This window comes from Halichoerus grypus, chromosome 3 (assembly GCF_964656455.1).
Source record: "Halichoerus grypus chromosome 3, mHalGry1.hap1.1, whole genome shotgun sequence".
Classification (NCBI taxonomy): domain Eukaryota; kingdom Metazoa; phylum Chordata; class Mammalia; order Carnivora; family Phocidae; genus Halichoerus; species Halichoerus grypus.
This window is the reverse complement of record NC_135714.1, coordinates 76048803-76065079: the sequence shown is the minus strand read 5'-3', so window position 1 is coordinate 76065079 and position 16277 is coordinate 76048803. Positions and strand designations below refer to the sequence as shown.

Here is a 16277-nt window from a genome sequence, read left to right as displayed (position 1 = left end):
TGAGCAGGGAAAGGGGCAGAGGGAGAGGGGAAAAGCAGACTCCCTGAGCAGGGAGCCTGACACAGGGCTCCATTCCAGGACCCTGGGATCATGACCTGAGGTGAAGGTAGACGCTTAACTGACTGAGCCACCAAGGTGCCCCAGTGTTTTCATTTTCTTTAGGTAAATACGCAGTGGTGGAATTACTGGATCAAATGATATTTCTATTTTTATTCTTTGAAGAACCGCCATACTGTTTTCCACAGCGGCTGCTCCAATTTACATTCCCACCAACAGTGTACAAGTGTTTTTTTTTTTTTTTTCCCCCACATCCTCACCATTGCTTGTTATATCTTCCCTTTTTGATACTAGCCATCAATATGAGGAACATTCTTAGTTTTTAAAATAGACTTCATATATATATTTATTTGCTGGAATTATTTGCTCTCTCTGGCTTTACTTTCTTCTCTAAAAATTATGTTATGTACTGAACCCCTGACTTCTGGTTTTAATGGAAAGATCCTTTAACATGAGATCAACCCAACTCTGAAACTTGGGTGCCACCCCTGGAAAAATCAAATAACTCAGAAACTTTCCTTGTTTCTTCTTTGACTCTTTTGTAATGTGATAGTCTGTCCATAATCATCATGACAGACTCCTAGAAACATTCTTTTAATTTTGGTTTTCTCTTAGGAAGGTAAACAATTAAGTGGACCCATGCAGTTCAACCCATGTTCTTTAAGTGTCAACTGTGTTTACTGTTATTTAAAATATAGTTAGATTCATGAAAAATGTCTACACTAACAGAAAATATATAACGTAATACACTCATTTTTTCTGGAGCTCTGTCATAACATTATTATGCCATTTCAATGGTGTTATTTTGCTTTACAGGGGTAAATAATCCTGAAGAAAATTTCAATATGATGAATCTTGTTGGATAATCTAAATTACTTTATGATATTTTACTGAATTATCATTTGTATAATTGAATTCACATTTTTAATTTCTGAAAATTAGAATTTACGTATCTATTAGTAATAGAATAAAGTTAAGGAAAATGTTATGTACCCTCAACATCTTGGCAGTCATTCTATAATGCTGACTGCCCTTTCCTCCTTAAAATGTCTTCCGTTGGCTTTTATGACACCACATTTTCTTGATTTTTTTCCCTATATTTGCCTTCTCAAACAAACTTTTAGGTAGGCTTATTCTTCTGCATCTGAGAAATATCTAAGTACTCAAAGCCTGGTCAGAATGACTAAATATCTCTGTCAATAAAATAAAAATCTAGTTGCAATAAGTAGAGTTATAATTTTTCCGGCTAAAAATCATTTGTCAGTTGCTTTCTTTAAGCCTAAATTTTAGCCTTCTAAAAGGATTGTGCTGAACTTTAAGTTATCATACAGTAATGACATGCTCTTACATGCTAGCATACTATTGCTTATGTGTGGTTGTTACATAATAAATTCTTAAAGTTTTTTTTTAAGTTATAGTTGTAAGTAATCTTTGCATTAACATTCTTGTATTTCCTCCCTTCAAAGGTGATAAAGCAAGTCTCAAAAATGTAACTAACTGGAGCAAGCCCACAAGTCTAAAAACAGCATCAACATTAGACTAATTCTCATGCTTTTTTATTGGTAACTTGCATTTAGCAAATGAAGTTTGTTAGCATAATACCTCATTAAGAATTTTATCCATTATCTCTATAAAGCAATTTTTATAACACCTTTTAATAATGCCTGTGCTTTTCTTTATCCTTTGTTTTAACATAATTGTTTATCTGGGTTCAGATCAGGTAGGACCTCTCAGAGATACAAAGGCAGAATACAAAGGGTTTATGGGTTTTTAATATAGGAATATAAGATAAATTATCATGGTTTCAATAAGAGGATTGAGAATTGATCATTCCCCCTTTCCTACTGAAAATATTGCTAGTAATGTTTTTCAAATAAGAGTCCATGTGTAATTGGTTTAATAAATAAAACAAACTCAGTAAGATTTTAACGGATGTAAAAATAGCATTATTATTTTTCCTACCACTGCCTTCAAAACCTTTTATTTTTTTCTCTTCCCCATGTCTTGGAAACAACTTATTCAGATCCTTTAGCTTTCTGAATACATTTAAGTATTTCAAAAATAATTCCAGTTCTGGCAATGATCAGATAGTTTTTTCTGGATTAACCCAACAAAGAATAACAATCATAAATTCTGTATCAAGTTTAAAAACACACAAGTTAAAAGAACTAGAGATAAACCCCAAACAGGAAGAAAGTGAAGGGTATCTGACTCTTAAAAATGGTAATTGCAATAGATGAGATCCACTTTTATATGGCTTATTTATTGAAGACCCACCTCAGTTTAGATGACAAGAGGTACTAGAGCTCAGACAGAACGTCATAGTCTTATTAGTTTAAAGTGTCAGAAGATGGAGTCTGAGGCAGCCAGGTGGCCAGAAATTAAAAGGGAAATCACAGAAAGGAGGGAGTCATGGAAGAATGAGCCAAAAAGTTTGTGAATAAGCTTCCCTCAAGTCCTTGGTTGACTCCTAAACTGCACATGCATGAGGATGACTTTTTAAAAAATCAGCAGAAAGCAACAACCAGAAGACTAAAAGAGCTGAACAAAGATTATAATTACTGCTTATGACAGGGAAGATAGAGATAAAATTTTGAGTCCCTCTAAGTCACAAGGGTTTGATGAAAACCACAGTCTTTTCATAGAAACTCCAGAAGGCTATGCTTAAGAACATAAGGATTGCTAAAACCAATTGATTTTCCCTAAAAACTAAAGAAAATAAAAAAGACCTGATTTAACAACATGTAAAACCAAACCTCCACAAGTTCAGGGGAAACCTATAATAACCACCTACTAAGACAAAAATCAGTCTTCTTCAGAGTATGCAATCTCAGAGACATAATCTCAAGTCTTCATAATGTATCAACCACAATGGTCAGTATCCAATCAAATCTGACAAAACAGGAACGAGAAGAACTAGAAAAATATGTACCTATGGTTAACAGAAAAAGCAGTCAACATAAATCTATCTGGAGATGGCAAAGATGTTGAACTTGTAGCAGACAAGGACTTTAAAGCAGCTGTTATGAGTATGATGAAAGATTTACAAGAAAAGATGATCATAATAAATAGATGTGGAATCTCAGAAGAGAAATGGAAATTATTTAAAAAAAAACAAATTCTGGAACCGGAAAATAAGCTACCTAAAATAATAAAAATTTACTACATGAACTTAGCAGAAAATTGGAGATTGCAGAAGAAAGAATCAGTAAACTTGAAAGCAGATCAAGATAAATGATTTAATGTAAAAGTCAGAGAGTAAAAATATTTTAAGAAATTAAATAACACCTCAGTGACATAGAGACAATATTAAGAGGTTTAACTTGAATATTCTCTGAGTCTTAAAGAGAGAGGAGAAAGGGAAAAGAGTAGAAAAAAATAACTATAGAAAGAATTGTCAACATTTACTAGATTTTATGAAACATATCCTGGAAGCTCAGTGAATCCCTAGGAGTATAAATGCAAGGAAAACCACACGTAGGCAGATCATAGTTACACATCAAAACATCAAAAATTAAAAAAAAAAAAATGTAAAAAAGGCTGCCCCACACTAAAAAAAGGAACAAAAGTACAAATGATGTCTAACTTCTCATCAGAAGCAATATATGGCAAAAGACTATAGAAAGACATCTATAAAATGATTAACATTAAGAAAAACTGTCAATTCAGAGTTTCATACATACTATCATTCAAAACTGAGGGCAATAAAGATGTTTTAAGGTAAAAAAAATAAAAAGGTGAGAGGCACTTATAGGACTACCATTCAAGACATTCCAAAGAAGTTCTTCTGAAGTAAATGATGGCAGAAAAGAGCTCAGATACATAGAAATAAGTGAAAAACCTTAGAAATAATGGATAAATGGTTAAATACTAGAAACTTTTTTTCTCTCTATATTTATAAAAGAGAACTGAAAGTTTAAATTAAAAAACTATTATATTTTACTGTGGAGTTCTGAAATAATAATTATGACCACAATAGCATAAAGGATAGGGTGGTATAAATGAAATTATATTGTTACAAACTTATGCCTTTTTAAAAATGTGAAGTGGTATGATATTAAACTAGATAGAATGTTACAAACTAAGAATATATATTATAATCTCTATACTAACCACACAAACAGAAATACAAAGAGATACAGTAAAAAGTCAAAAGAAGAAATAAAGTCAAGTATTAAAAATATTCAATTAACCAAAAGAGAGGCAAAAAAAGAAAGAACAGAGAGAAAAATGGGACATATATAAATCAAATAGTGAATTATAAACCTGAACCCAACTATTCAAAAATTCATCAGGAAGACATAATAATTATAAAGTTGTGGGCACCTAATAACAGAGATTCAAAAAAAATGAAGCAAAAATGACAGAAATAGAGATAAACAAATAAAGAAGTTTAAGCACCTCTTTGAAAAATTAAACAAGGAGACATATATCAGTAAGGATAGATCTACCTTACCTAGATCCTGAAACTAAATGATTAGTCCCTAATTGTTTTATTTTTTTGCAAATAACATTGCATTTTCTTTTTAAGAAAACGATACGAATTGTGTTTGTAAATTACATTGTGACTTCATTGTGTATCATATACTGACAAAATGGAGTGTAAATTTGGCAAACGTAAGGACTTTTTTATAGATACTTTTCTATTATAAGAAATATTTTAAAATCAACCTTTATTTTTCTCATCAGTTTTTCTCTACACAAAGTTCATAAAATAGTACTGGCTGCAACTTTTGCTGATTTTGCATTCAACATCACCACCTAATGCTCTGCCTTGCACTTATTTTATATGAAATTAATTTCCAGGAGTTATGGTTCAATCATTGGAGAGGTGATAGGTAGATAGGTAGATAGATAGATAAATAAATGCTTACCTTAAAGACTAGTTCTCCTACCAAGCCATTCCATGTCCCATCTTCTTGTGGGCTTCCATACTTGTGATCCGGTGCAACATAAATTTCATAGTTAAAACCCAGGTAGTTAGATAAGGCATCCAAAACATCAATGGAGAAGCCCTGGTACTTCTTCGGCTTACCCAAAACATTTTCAGAGACCATTACAAAAGGTTCTTCCTATATGGAAATAAGAGAAATCCTTGATGTCAATCTATAGTGCTCCCCAAAAGCAAAAATTAATTCTTCAAAGAGTTTTGCTTAGACACAGCCTAAAAATTGCTTTTGAACTTTGAGAGAATTAACTTAGAAATATAACTTATGCGTTATTAATGTGTCATAGTATTGAACAATGTTTAATCACTGAATTTCTTTTCATCTCTCATTTAATTACTACTATATCAAATATTACATGAAAGTGACTATAAAACTTCAGGGGCCATGAGTTCATTTTTCTTGCCACTATAGGACTAATCTACAATTCATCAATAATAAAATTATATTTAAGAAACCATAAATTTATTGTATCCTGAGGCATTTATTATCTATGTATGTCAAAAATATGTAAAATAATATTTTTTCCCTGTGCCAAATATATTTACTTTTTATTTTCTTATTGAAGTATAATTGACATATAACATTATATTGAGTTTCAGGTGTACAACATAATGTTTTGATATTTGTATATATTGTAAAATGATCACAGTAAGTCTAGTTAACATCCATCACCATGCATAGTTAGATATTTTTTTCTTCTGATGGGAACTTTCAAGATTTACTCTCAGAAACTTCAAAAATATACAATAGAGTATTATTAACTATAGTTACCACATGTACATTACATCCCCATGACTTATTTTTGTAACTGGAAGCTTGTACTTTTGACCATCTTTTTTTTTTTTTTTTTATTAACATATAATATATTATTTGTTTCAGGGGTACAGGTCTGTGATTCATCAGTCTTACACAATTCACAGCGCTCAACATAGCACATACCCTCCCCAATGTCCATCACAGAGCCACGCCATCCCTCCCACCCCCCTCCACTCCAGCAACCCTCAGTTTGTTTCCTGAGATTAAGAGTCTCTTTTGGTTTGTCTCTCTCTCCAGTTTCATCTTGTTTCATTTTTCTCTCCCTTCTCCTATGATCCTCTGTCTTGTTTCTCAAATTCCTCATATCAGTGAGATCATATGATACTCGTCTTTCTCTGACTTATTTCGCTTAGCATAATACCCTCTAGCTCCAGCCACGTCACAGATATACTCTACATAAACTCTCTGAAAAGAACAAAAAGTTCTAAGAAACATAATTTCACTAAAATTTATAACATAACATTTACGGGGAGTTATTTGATAAGTAATTTTGAAATGTGGATATAACCACACATTTCATTGCAAAAATAGCTTCTCTACCATTGCTATGAGAAATTCACTTAAGTTTTTGGTAAACTGTGTAATTTAGTAAATTTAGCAAATTGGCTTCTGCTTCCACCTCTTTTATCATTTTGTGCTTTTGTCCTCTTACAGTTAACAAATAGGCTCCTTTCACTTTTTAGAACACCTGGTGTTAAGAAAGCTCAATTGGTTTGAAACATGCTGGCAGACTATAGAAAATTAGATAATCTATTCCTTAATTTCCTAAACTTGTTCAGAAACCTCTCAGAACGGTAATATTTACAGATAACCGTTCATATATATATGTCTATCTAGCCCTCCGGGCAGTTTAAAATCTATTCTGGGTTTAAGCCAGAAAACCCAAAGATTTTATCCTTGGATCATTTTTCCTTAGAGACTCACAGGTGAACCTTCACTGAGATGTAAAATAATACTATACTTTGGCTTTTAGTCAAAGACACAAAGTGTCTTATAAAATCACTGTATCTACTATAGCAATATTGTCCACCATAACATTCAGTTTTCCCCTCAAAAATTACCATGAGATAAATTTTTGAATTGTTCAGAGCCAAGAGCGCTTCATTTTGCTTCAGTAATGCTCTCTAAATAATTAAAATAAGATAACTAATTATTTTGGTATCCCTTTTCACTTTGGACACCCAGAAAATCAGTTCTAAGTTTGATGCTCATCTACAACTATGTTGATATTCTGGTATTTGTAGTATTTTTTTTTAAATCTTGGTTTTCTAAACTAGTGATGCTTTCTCTTTTTAAAAATTTGGTCTTGGTCAACCGTTTATATCTTACCTTAGAGTAAAATAAATCAGTAAATAAATAAAGGAGTGACTGCTATTTGTTCCGCAGTAGCTGTTCTCTTCCTCATTAATTATATATATGTATATGTGTATGCATATGTATATCTCTATCTCTCTCTCTATCTATCTATCTATCTATCATCTATATTTTTATAGTAGCACCTGAGAAGAAAGACAATCCACAGTCTCCTTTTAGGCAAGGGGAGACCATGTGACTAATTCTGACCAATGCAATGTAAGCAGGTACTTTGTGCAACTGTTTTTTCATCTTTCTTCCTTCATTCCAGCTGGAATGAACACATACATAATGGCTGGGGCTCTGGTAACTGTTTTAAAGCACACAGAGTAGAGAAACAAGATAGAAGAAGCCTATGCCCTTCAGATGTGAAAGGCCATACCAGACGGTAACTTTCTAGGATTCTAGAACATAAGAAAAAAAAGAAATTTTGATCTTTTTTTGTTGTCAAGCTCCTGATTGTTTTTCCATTACAGTAGTATATGATGCTAATGAACACTGATAGATAGATCAATAGAAGAGAGGTTTTGAGAATGAATAAAAATTTCAAGTAATACTGATTTGTTTAATCTAAATGATATCAAATGAGAGAAAAGTAAAAATTCAATCAATCCTTTAATATTATGTGTAAAATACAGAACATCTTGATGATTCTAAATATTTATATATTTAAAAATATATAATAATCTTTCAGATAATTGGCAGAATTTGTTTCTGAACATTCAGTTGTATGGACAAAATATAGACCTATGCAATGTATAAATACTTTGAAGTAGGACATGAGGTCATTAGAATCAGAATGAATTAAATAAATTACAAAAAGAAGATCATATTCAGCATGCAAATAATATTAGGAAATTCTGGAATTTTAGAGTTAGAATTAGTCTATATTTTAAACATCTATTTATTGACAAACCAAAGTAAAGAGGATTCATGAAAGATCTTATTTGACTGATTCCTTTACCAGTAATTTTGGATCGTATGTATTCTCTATTTATCCAGGGTTTTCAAAATCTAATAAACCTCTAGAGTTAAACAGCAATTTCATAAACAGAAAGCTGAATACCACTCTTCAGGATGACACTTAAACAATTAAGAATACTAATTAAGTGTATTGCAAAACTAAATGATCTGTGTGGCAAAAATATAATCCCAATGTATGCTTTGATATGAAATACTATTTTTTTTCATTTTTACTCCTATCTCATTAGAACAGTTGTTTAATATGCTAAATTATATTTCCTTAATATGCTAAATTTTCCTCTCAAAATTATTTTTAATTCCAATATTATAAGTAAATACCTAGGCAAATGGATCCTTCAAAGGTTTGTTGACAAAATCTGGTCCTAGAAAAATCAGCTAGAATTGATTAAAGGTATAGAGTAAAAATGGCTATCCTAAGGGTTCTTTTACAGAGGACTGATAAATTATTAATGAACATGCTTTTTAAATTTTATGACTGAAATAAACCTTTATTACATCTTATCACTTCTCTTCTGAATAGATGTTTTTAGGCTTTGTTTTTAAGCTCTTTAACAGATTTGGATCACTATTTGTTAATCCTAACATAGACCAGTTGTGCTTTATGAGGACAATCAGCCAATATATTGGACAGGTAAACATAGCAATAGAAATTAGATTGAAGGTCTAGGACCTACAGTAGAAAAGATACTTTCCCTTCTCTATGGCAATACTGAATTTGGCATCTATGTACCTATTTCCAAAATTTATTCATTCATTGACTTACCTATTTAACATGAATTGAGCAGCTACAGCACCAAGTTACTATACTCAATATAGGGAGTGTAGTACCGAGTATACTCAATATTGTAGAAAGTCATGGCCACCACTTTCAAAATAATCATAGTCTGGAAAAAGCCACATACTCAGAAAATATAACACAAAACAAAAGCAACACACACCGTAACTATTACACACAAAACACCAGAGAAACACAACGGAAACTATAAAAAAAAAAAAAAGAAAACCATCATTTTGGGGGTTACTGGCTATGTACTATTTTAACAGATAAGAAAAATTAGGAACAAAAGTCTCAACTCAAGATCACACAGTAAGTTACAGAACCGAAAGTCATCATATATCATTTTACTTCAACTTCATTTCTTTGGACCTCAAATTTTTCAACCCTTGGATTAAAATCTAGGTCTCCATAATTTGTCTCAAATTTTAATGCTATTTAAAGTGGTATGAGACTAGAAGAGACCCCAGATGCCTGACAGAAAAAAAATAAATCCACAATACTCTCTGGAGAAAGTATCTGCATTTTAGGTCTTACATTATTCCTTTAAGTAATTGTTTGAATACAATGTTCAAAACAAAAGTCAAAGCTATCATGTAAAATGAAATTCTATTTCATATATACAAATGGAAGAAATAATATACAACAAGAATAGATCTTTCAAGGACTCCGATACTGAAATTTTCAGATGCATATTATAAAAATTATGTTACTATGCTAAAAGACATCTGGGACACATTGACAAGAAATTAGAAACCACATGAAGTGTCATTACACAATTTGAAAAGAACTAAACAGAAATTTAAGAATTAGTAAAGAGAATGTCCGAAGTTAAGAATTTAATGACTGAATTAAGCAGAAGATTAGAAACAGATGAAGAGAGAATTAGTGACCTGTAATAGTTCAGAATTAATACCCATAGTGCAAAGGAATAAACAACTAGAAAATCCCAAATCAAGAGTAAAGAGATGAGAAGCAGAAAGAGAGGTAGTCTGATAATCCCCAATATTGCTAAGGATATGAAGAAACAGGAGTAGTCATTCACTATTGCTGGGTGTTTAAATTGGTTCAACACTTTAGAAAACATCTTGACATATCTAGCAGAGAATGGAGATATTTATAGGCAAGTTAGTTTTGCCTGTTTTTGAGTATTACATAAATATTTATCTAGCATGAAGATACGTACAGCAATGTTCCAACCATTTCACTTCTTGGGTATGAACACTTAGAGAATCTTGGGCACCAAAATATATACCCAAGAATGTTTATAGCAACATTGTTTGTAATAGCCCAAATCTGGAAATAATAAAAATCCAAATGTCCATCAACGTGGAAAAGATAAATATACTGTGGTATATGGATGCAATGTAATACTAAACAGCTGAAAATTTAAGAAACTAGAGCTATACACAATAACACAAATGGACTTTTAAAAGAATAATGTTGGGTGAAAAAAGCAATCCTGGCAGAAAACAGTCTGATTCCATTTGCGTAACATTCATAAACAGGTAAAGTTAACAGTGTATTTAAGGATTCACACGCAGGTGGAGATACAATAAAGGAAATGAAAGAAGTGATCACCTCTGGGTGATTAGCTCTGAGATGCTGGGAAGGATATGATCAGAAAGATGCACAAGGAAAGCTGGCTCCTTTGGTCATGACAGCATTCTATTTTTTGATCTGGATAGTGGTTGCCTGGCTGTTACTTTATTTTTCATTAATTAATGGTCTGAGCTTTTTTTCTGTATGGGTGTTATAACGCAATATAAACAAAAATAAGGAGAAAATACGTTAAGTGAGACCAGATAATGGAGGGCATTGAAGCCATATTAAGGTTTTTGCCTTTTATTTGGCAGGGAACTGGAACTTTGTGGAAGGGAAACAGCATAATCAGAAAGTAATTTTGAGAGCAGAGTATAGAATGAATTGTGGCAGAAGCAAGGTCTAGGGGTCCTTTGCAACAACGCAGATGAATGACAGGAGATTATAGCCTGTGCCTATTTAACATATATTTCCAAAGTGTATACAGGTGGCTTTGAGTCTTCTATTATACAGATGGTGGGGTGAGGGGGTGGGGGAGGAGGGAAGAAATGATAAAATCTTGCCTTTAAAATTCATTTTCCAGCAATTAGTTTCAAAGAGTATTAATAGAACAGAGTTTAAGCTGGTGAAAACCTGTCTGCCTATTAAGAGAAAACAAATTGCAGATTTCGATTTGCTGATCATTTGGATGACAGATTCTCTAAGCACAATCCTCAGCAACTGGAATGCTTGTAGTTTATCAATCTAAGTGCATTAGCATGAGGATCCACAGACCTGCTTGTAGAAAAGAGTATTTCAGTGGTTTGATAATTTTCATATTAGCAGGGATTTATTCACATCACTTGTTGGGTTATTAGATAATAACTTCATAATTCTGAATTTGTATTCAGTCACTTAAAAAATCTCATGCTAATTGCTTAGTTGATTTACAACAATGTTTGCCACTTGCAGATTTTGTAGTTAATTCCCGTATTTTAATAACTATGCAATATTGTTTGCTAGTGATAGAGTTGGAAAAAAGCATCTGACATTTCTGATAGGTACAAGCGACAAGCTCTATTGCCGAGGCTTTACTGAGAGCTGTTTATAGAGGTTTTAATATACACAACTTCACAGAACACCAGGATGACCAAAACTAGGAATGAGTCACTAGAAATTCCTTACAATTCTGCTCACACGTGCAGCTCAAAGACATTAAAAAGGGAACAAGAATATTTCTTAATGGCCTGCTTAAATTTTTTTCCCCCATAAAACATGCTCCTGCCTGAAGCAAACAAGAGTTGTCTTTATGCACAGTGTGAGCTTATATTTTGCTTAGGGAGGACACATTCCACTTTCATATGGGCAAAACTAATGACCACCATTCTGCTTGCAAAAGCATCATTATTTTTTTATAGACAACATATGAACATTTGAAACTTCTCTAAGTTACAAAGGCTAATGGTATGGAATATGTTATTAAAAACATATCAAGATACCAGGATAGTAAAACAAACATGAACAATATCTCCAGAGGAATAAACATTCTGGGTAGTGTAAAGGAAAAGAATATCTGAGCTGCATGGAGAAAAGAAAAGAGGCCACAGGGCTATGCAATGAAAATGTCTTTAAAGAAGCTTTTGCAAAAATATTTTATGGAGGAGCAAATATTTAGAAAATACGCATTAAACGTATCTTTCAAAATCCGTGCTGAAGTACTTTTGTCATTCAACGTTCAAGTTATAAATCATAGAAGTAACTTCAAAAAGCCATTCTAGGGATGCCTGGGTGGCTCAGTTGGTTAAGTGCCTGCCTTCAGCTCAGGTCATGATCCCAGGGTCCTGGAATGGAGCCCCACATCAGGCTCCCTGCTCAGCGGGAAGCCTGCTTCTCCCTCTGCCTGCCGCTCACCCGGCTTGTGTTTGCTCTCTCTCTCTCTGACAAATAAGTAAAATCTTAAAAAAAAAAAAAGCCATTCTAACTTCCTAAAACTGTATCTTATTATTTCTGATTCCTAGTTTGTAAGCAATTATTTATTATTTTTTTTTTTTAAAGATTTTATTTATTTATTTGACAGAGAGAGACACAGCGAGAGAGGGAACACAAGCAGGGGGAGTGGGAGAGGGAGAAGCAGGCTTCCCGCCGAGCAGGGAGCCCGATGTGGGACTCGATCCCAGGACCCTGGGATCATGACCTGAGCCGAAGGCAGACGCTTAACGACTGAGCCACCCAGGCGCCCCTGTAAGCAATTATTTAAATGACAAAAATACTTTAAATTGAACATGAAGTTAAGTTTATTAGCATGCAAAGTAGTTCATTTTAAAAATAAAATATTTGATTTTATACATTGCTTTCAAATCATGAAATGGTTACATCTTAGTGACTTACAGCTAAATGGAGAGTGGCAAAATGAAACAAAAAAAATGTTCATTTTGTTTTCATGAGAATCTGAAAGAAATATAGAATGTGGTAACTGGGAATACAAAGTTACCAAGGACAATACCCAATCACAACAATCTTAAGTACATTAATTCTCATTTCTTGATTTTCCCTAGCATGCATTTGAAAATACATTTTAGGAGACTAAGATTTTATGGACCATATGATTGTCGTACATAAACTTAGAAATACAGACTCTCAGTTTGCTTTCTGACTGCTAGATAATATCTTTAGTTTGTTTGTTTGGCCCAAGTCTTCATTATTTTGTTCAACTTAACACCTAAGTGAATAGTCATATGCGAGAGTCAATTCTGTTCTATAAATATTGTTAAAAAAAGTTTACTAGGTGCAGAGTACTTCATAAGTGCAGTTATCCCAAGAAAAAGTATCAAAGAACATGCTTTGAGATATAGCATATTGCAGCTGCAAGAAGTGAGTGGCTATACCAAATGTAAGAAGTCTACAAAAATATTAAACTGAAGGACTTGGTAACATTTGACTTCAGAATGATGATATTTACAAACTCTCTGGTTGATATATCATGTTCTTGTTAAAATATCGCCAAGAACAGTAAGGTTAATAAATGTCAGCAAAATCTTATGATAAGACTCCTTTTCCATCAGGATATAAAAGCATTTAATAAATGCAAACTAACTCCAATTAAATATCAGAATATAGTGAAAGCCATATAAAATTAAACTTGGAATGTTTATGACTAGTGTTTTGTTTGTTTGTTTTGTTTTTTGAGAGAGAGAGAGCATGAGAATGAGCAGGGTTGTGGAGAGGGGCAGAGAGAGAATCTTAAGCAGGCACACCCAGCATGGAGTAGGATGCCAGGCTCTATCTCACGACCCTGAGATCATGACCTGAGCTGAAATCAAGAGTCAGATGCTTTAACCAACTGAGCCACTCAGGCACGCCTGACTAGTGGTATTTTTAACCAAAATAATATTACTTTAGGAAAACAGCAGAAATTCAGATTTGTATTTAGTCATTCAAAAGAGTGTTAATGCTGGGCATACACTAAGAATATGATAGTGAATAAAGCAAACAAGAAACAGACATCTCTATCCTTCTAGACCTACATCATAATGGGAGCGATAGACAATAAATAAAGTATTATATATGTTATGTCAGATGGTGATAAATACTGTAGGGGAAAATTAATCAAATAATGAGAACAAAAAGCATATGAGAAAAGGCAGTACCTTCCATCAGGAAGAGCCTCTATAGAAAGAGCATTCCAGACTGAAAAAAGAGTAAGTGCAAATCTTTCAGGCAGGCATTTCTCTGACATGCTGGAGAGACAGAGGGACACCAGTATGTCAGGAACCTAGGGAGCTAGAGTCAGATAGGAAATGTCTGAGAAGTAATGGTTGTGTGTCAGATGGAGCCTAAACAGGGCCTTTAAACTCGTAATGACTTTAGCTGTTAATTCCACTGAGATGGGCAGCCAGTTGGGTTCCGGGCAGGGGAGGGACATGATCTAATATGTTTAACAGTTTACTAGACAGTCGACAGTTACTATTGACAATAGATTGGAAGGAACAAGACAGAAGCTAGGAGATCAATTACCAGTCCTTCGCAGTCAACCGGAAGTGAGCTGATCATAACTTGGTAGGAAAATGGATTTGATGAGAAGTAATTGGATTGTCAGTAACTCTTGAAGGTACAGCTTATGGGATTCAAGGATATACTGAATGTGAGGTTGTAAGTATTTAGTGAGGAGTGATGTAATGCTATACCATACATCCTAGAGACCCTCAGTGGAGGCGTCAGTCTCCAGAAAAGTATGGACTTCTGAGACCCTCCATGAATGTTTTTTATTTGGGGTATGTATCACAATTCTATTAAATGAATTAAAACTTTCAATCAGTAGACTAAAGTCCTCAAGGTGAATGTTCAATATGGAATCAAAGGTACTATTTTGTAAAAACCTAGAATCCTGAATACAAAATTAATATACACATTCAAATTTAATAGAAGAAAGCATGAAAATTTGTACTTTCTTTTTTTTCCTGCATATTTGTGACTCATATAGTCAGTTAAAAGGGAAATTATACTTATTGGAAGCAATTGCAATCATTAAAATTATCATCATCTTTAAGATCATATTTTAAAGGGACAAAATTCAATAGCAAACACTGAGGGTGAACGATTTATTTTTGTTCTCTTAACACACCTTTGGAAAATACAAAAATTAAAATAAGATGAGTTATTTTATTTATTGCTCATCAGATTGACAAAGATGAAAAAAGAATGTTAATGTTTATCAACAAGCATGTGAAGAAACAGGCTTTTTTATACACCACTTATGTGAGTTAAAATTGCAACAGCTTTTCAAGAAAACAAATTCACAGTAGGAAGGCAAATGTCTTCAAATTTTCATATTATTTCTTCTGGTAATTTTACATCTGAGAGGGTAATCATAAATAAGCACAAGTATGTATCTAAAAGAATGTTCATGGCAACTTCTGCAGTGAGAACTTGAAAACAAAGGAGATGCTCAACAATTACAGATTGTTTTTTTTTAAAAAAGTATCTGTGTGATCAACGACTACACAGCACATTCAGTCATCAACCTCAGTGTCTCCGACCCCTGGCACCTAGCCCTCTGCTCAGAGCTGGGCCGCAGGTTGTTTTCTTAAACCAAGAATAACATTTTTTAAGTTTGGGATTGGTTTGTTTTTGTTAGTCTTCTAGAGAGATTAAAAATACCACTTTAAAAGCATTGCTTTCATTTGCATTCCCATATATTTCAGTGAACGAGAAAGAAAAATGTTGAGTTTCAGTTGGCATGTTGGGAATTATATACAAGGGTGGATAAATTAATGGAAGTTTAAAGCAAGTATAAAGATAATTCATCAAGTAGCTGGGGGGGAGATATTGATCACATCTGCTGTATAAAAACTATTTATTTACATTAAGAATATTCATGAATATATTGCTAAATAGGAAGGAAATGTACAAAACTACCTGTGAGTGTGTGTGTCTCAATTCAAGTTATAACAAATCACCATGAACTAAGTGGCTTAAACAATACTTATTTGGCACAGTTCTGGAGGCTAGGAAGTTCGAGATCAAGGTGTCAGTAGATTTAGTGTTTAATGAGGGGCTTGGTTGCCCCACCTCACTTGGCAGAGACCAGAGAGATCATCATTCTTGTGTCTCTTCTTATGAGGACTCCTCTCTCATGCCCTCTTTGCTCTCAAAGGCCTCACCTAAAAATACCATCACACTGGGGATTAAGCTTCCACACATGAAGTTTCAGTCCACAGCCGTATGTGGTTTAAAATTTGAAAAATAATGATAGTAGTAATAATAGCAGCAAACATCTGTAAACGACTTACTATATGCTGGGCATTTTTCAAATGCTTTTTGTA

The 16277-nt window shown here is 33.2% G+C and overlaps 1 protein-coding gene across 2 annotated transcripts in view; it reads right to left on the bottom strand.

The window, feature by feature from the left end:
• GRID2 (glutamate ionotropic receptor delta type subunit 2) overlaps positions 1 to 16277 on the bottom strand; it is a 1423646-nt gene that overhangs the window by 327171 nt on the left and 1080198 nt on the right. For both annotated transcript variants that reach the window (XM_078068970.1, XM_078068969.1), the window contains exon 10: positions 4932 to 5129. In XM_078068970.1, coding sequence (XP_077925096.1) covers positions 4932 to 5129 — 198 coding nt within the window. The remainder of the gene's footprint in view (positions 1 to 4931; positions 5130 to 16277) is intronic.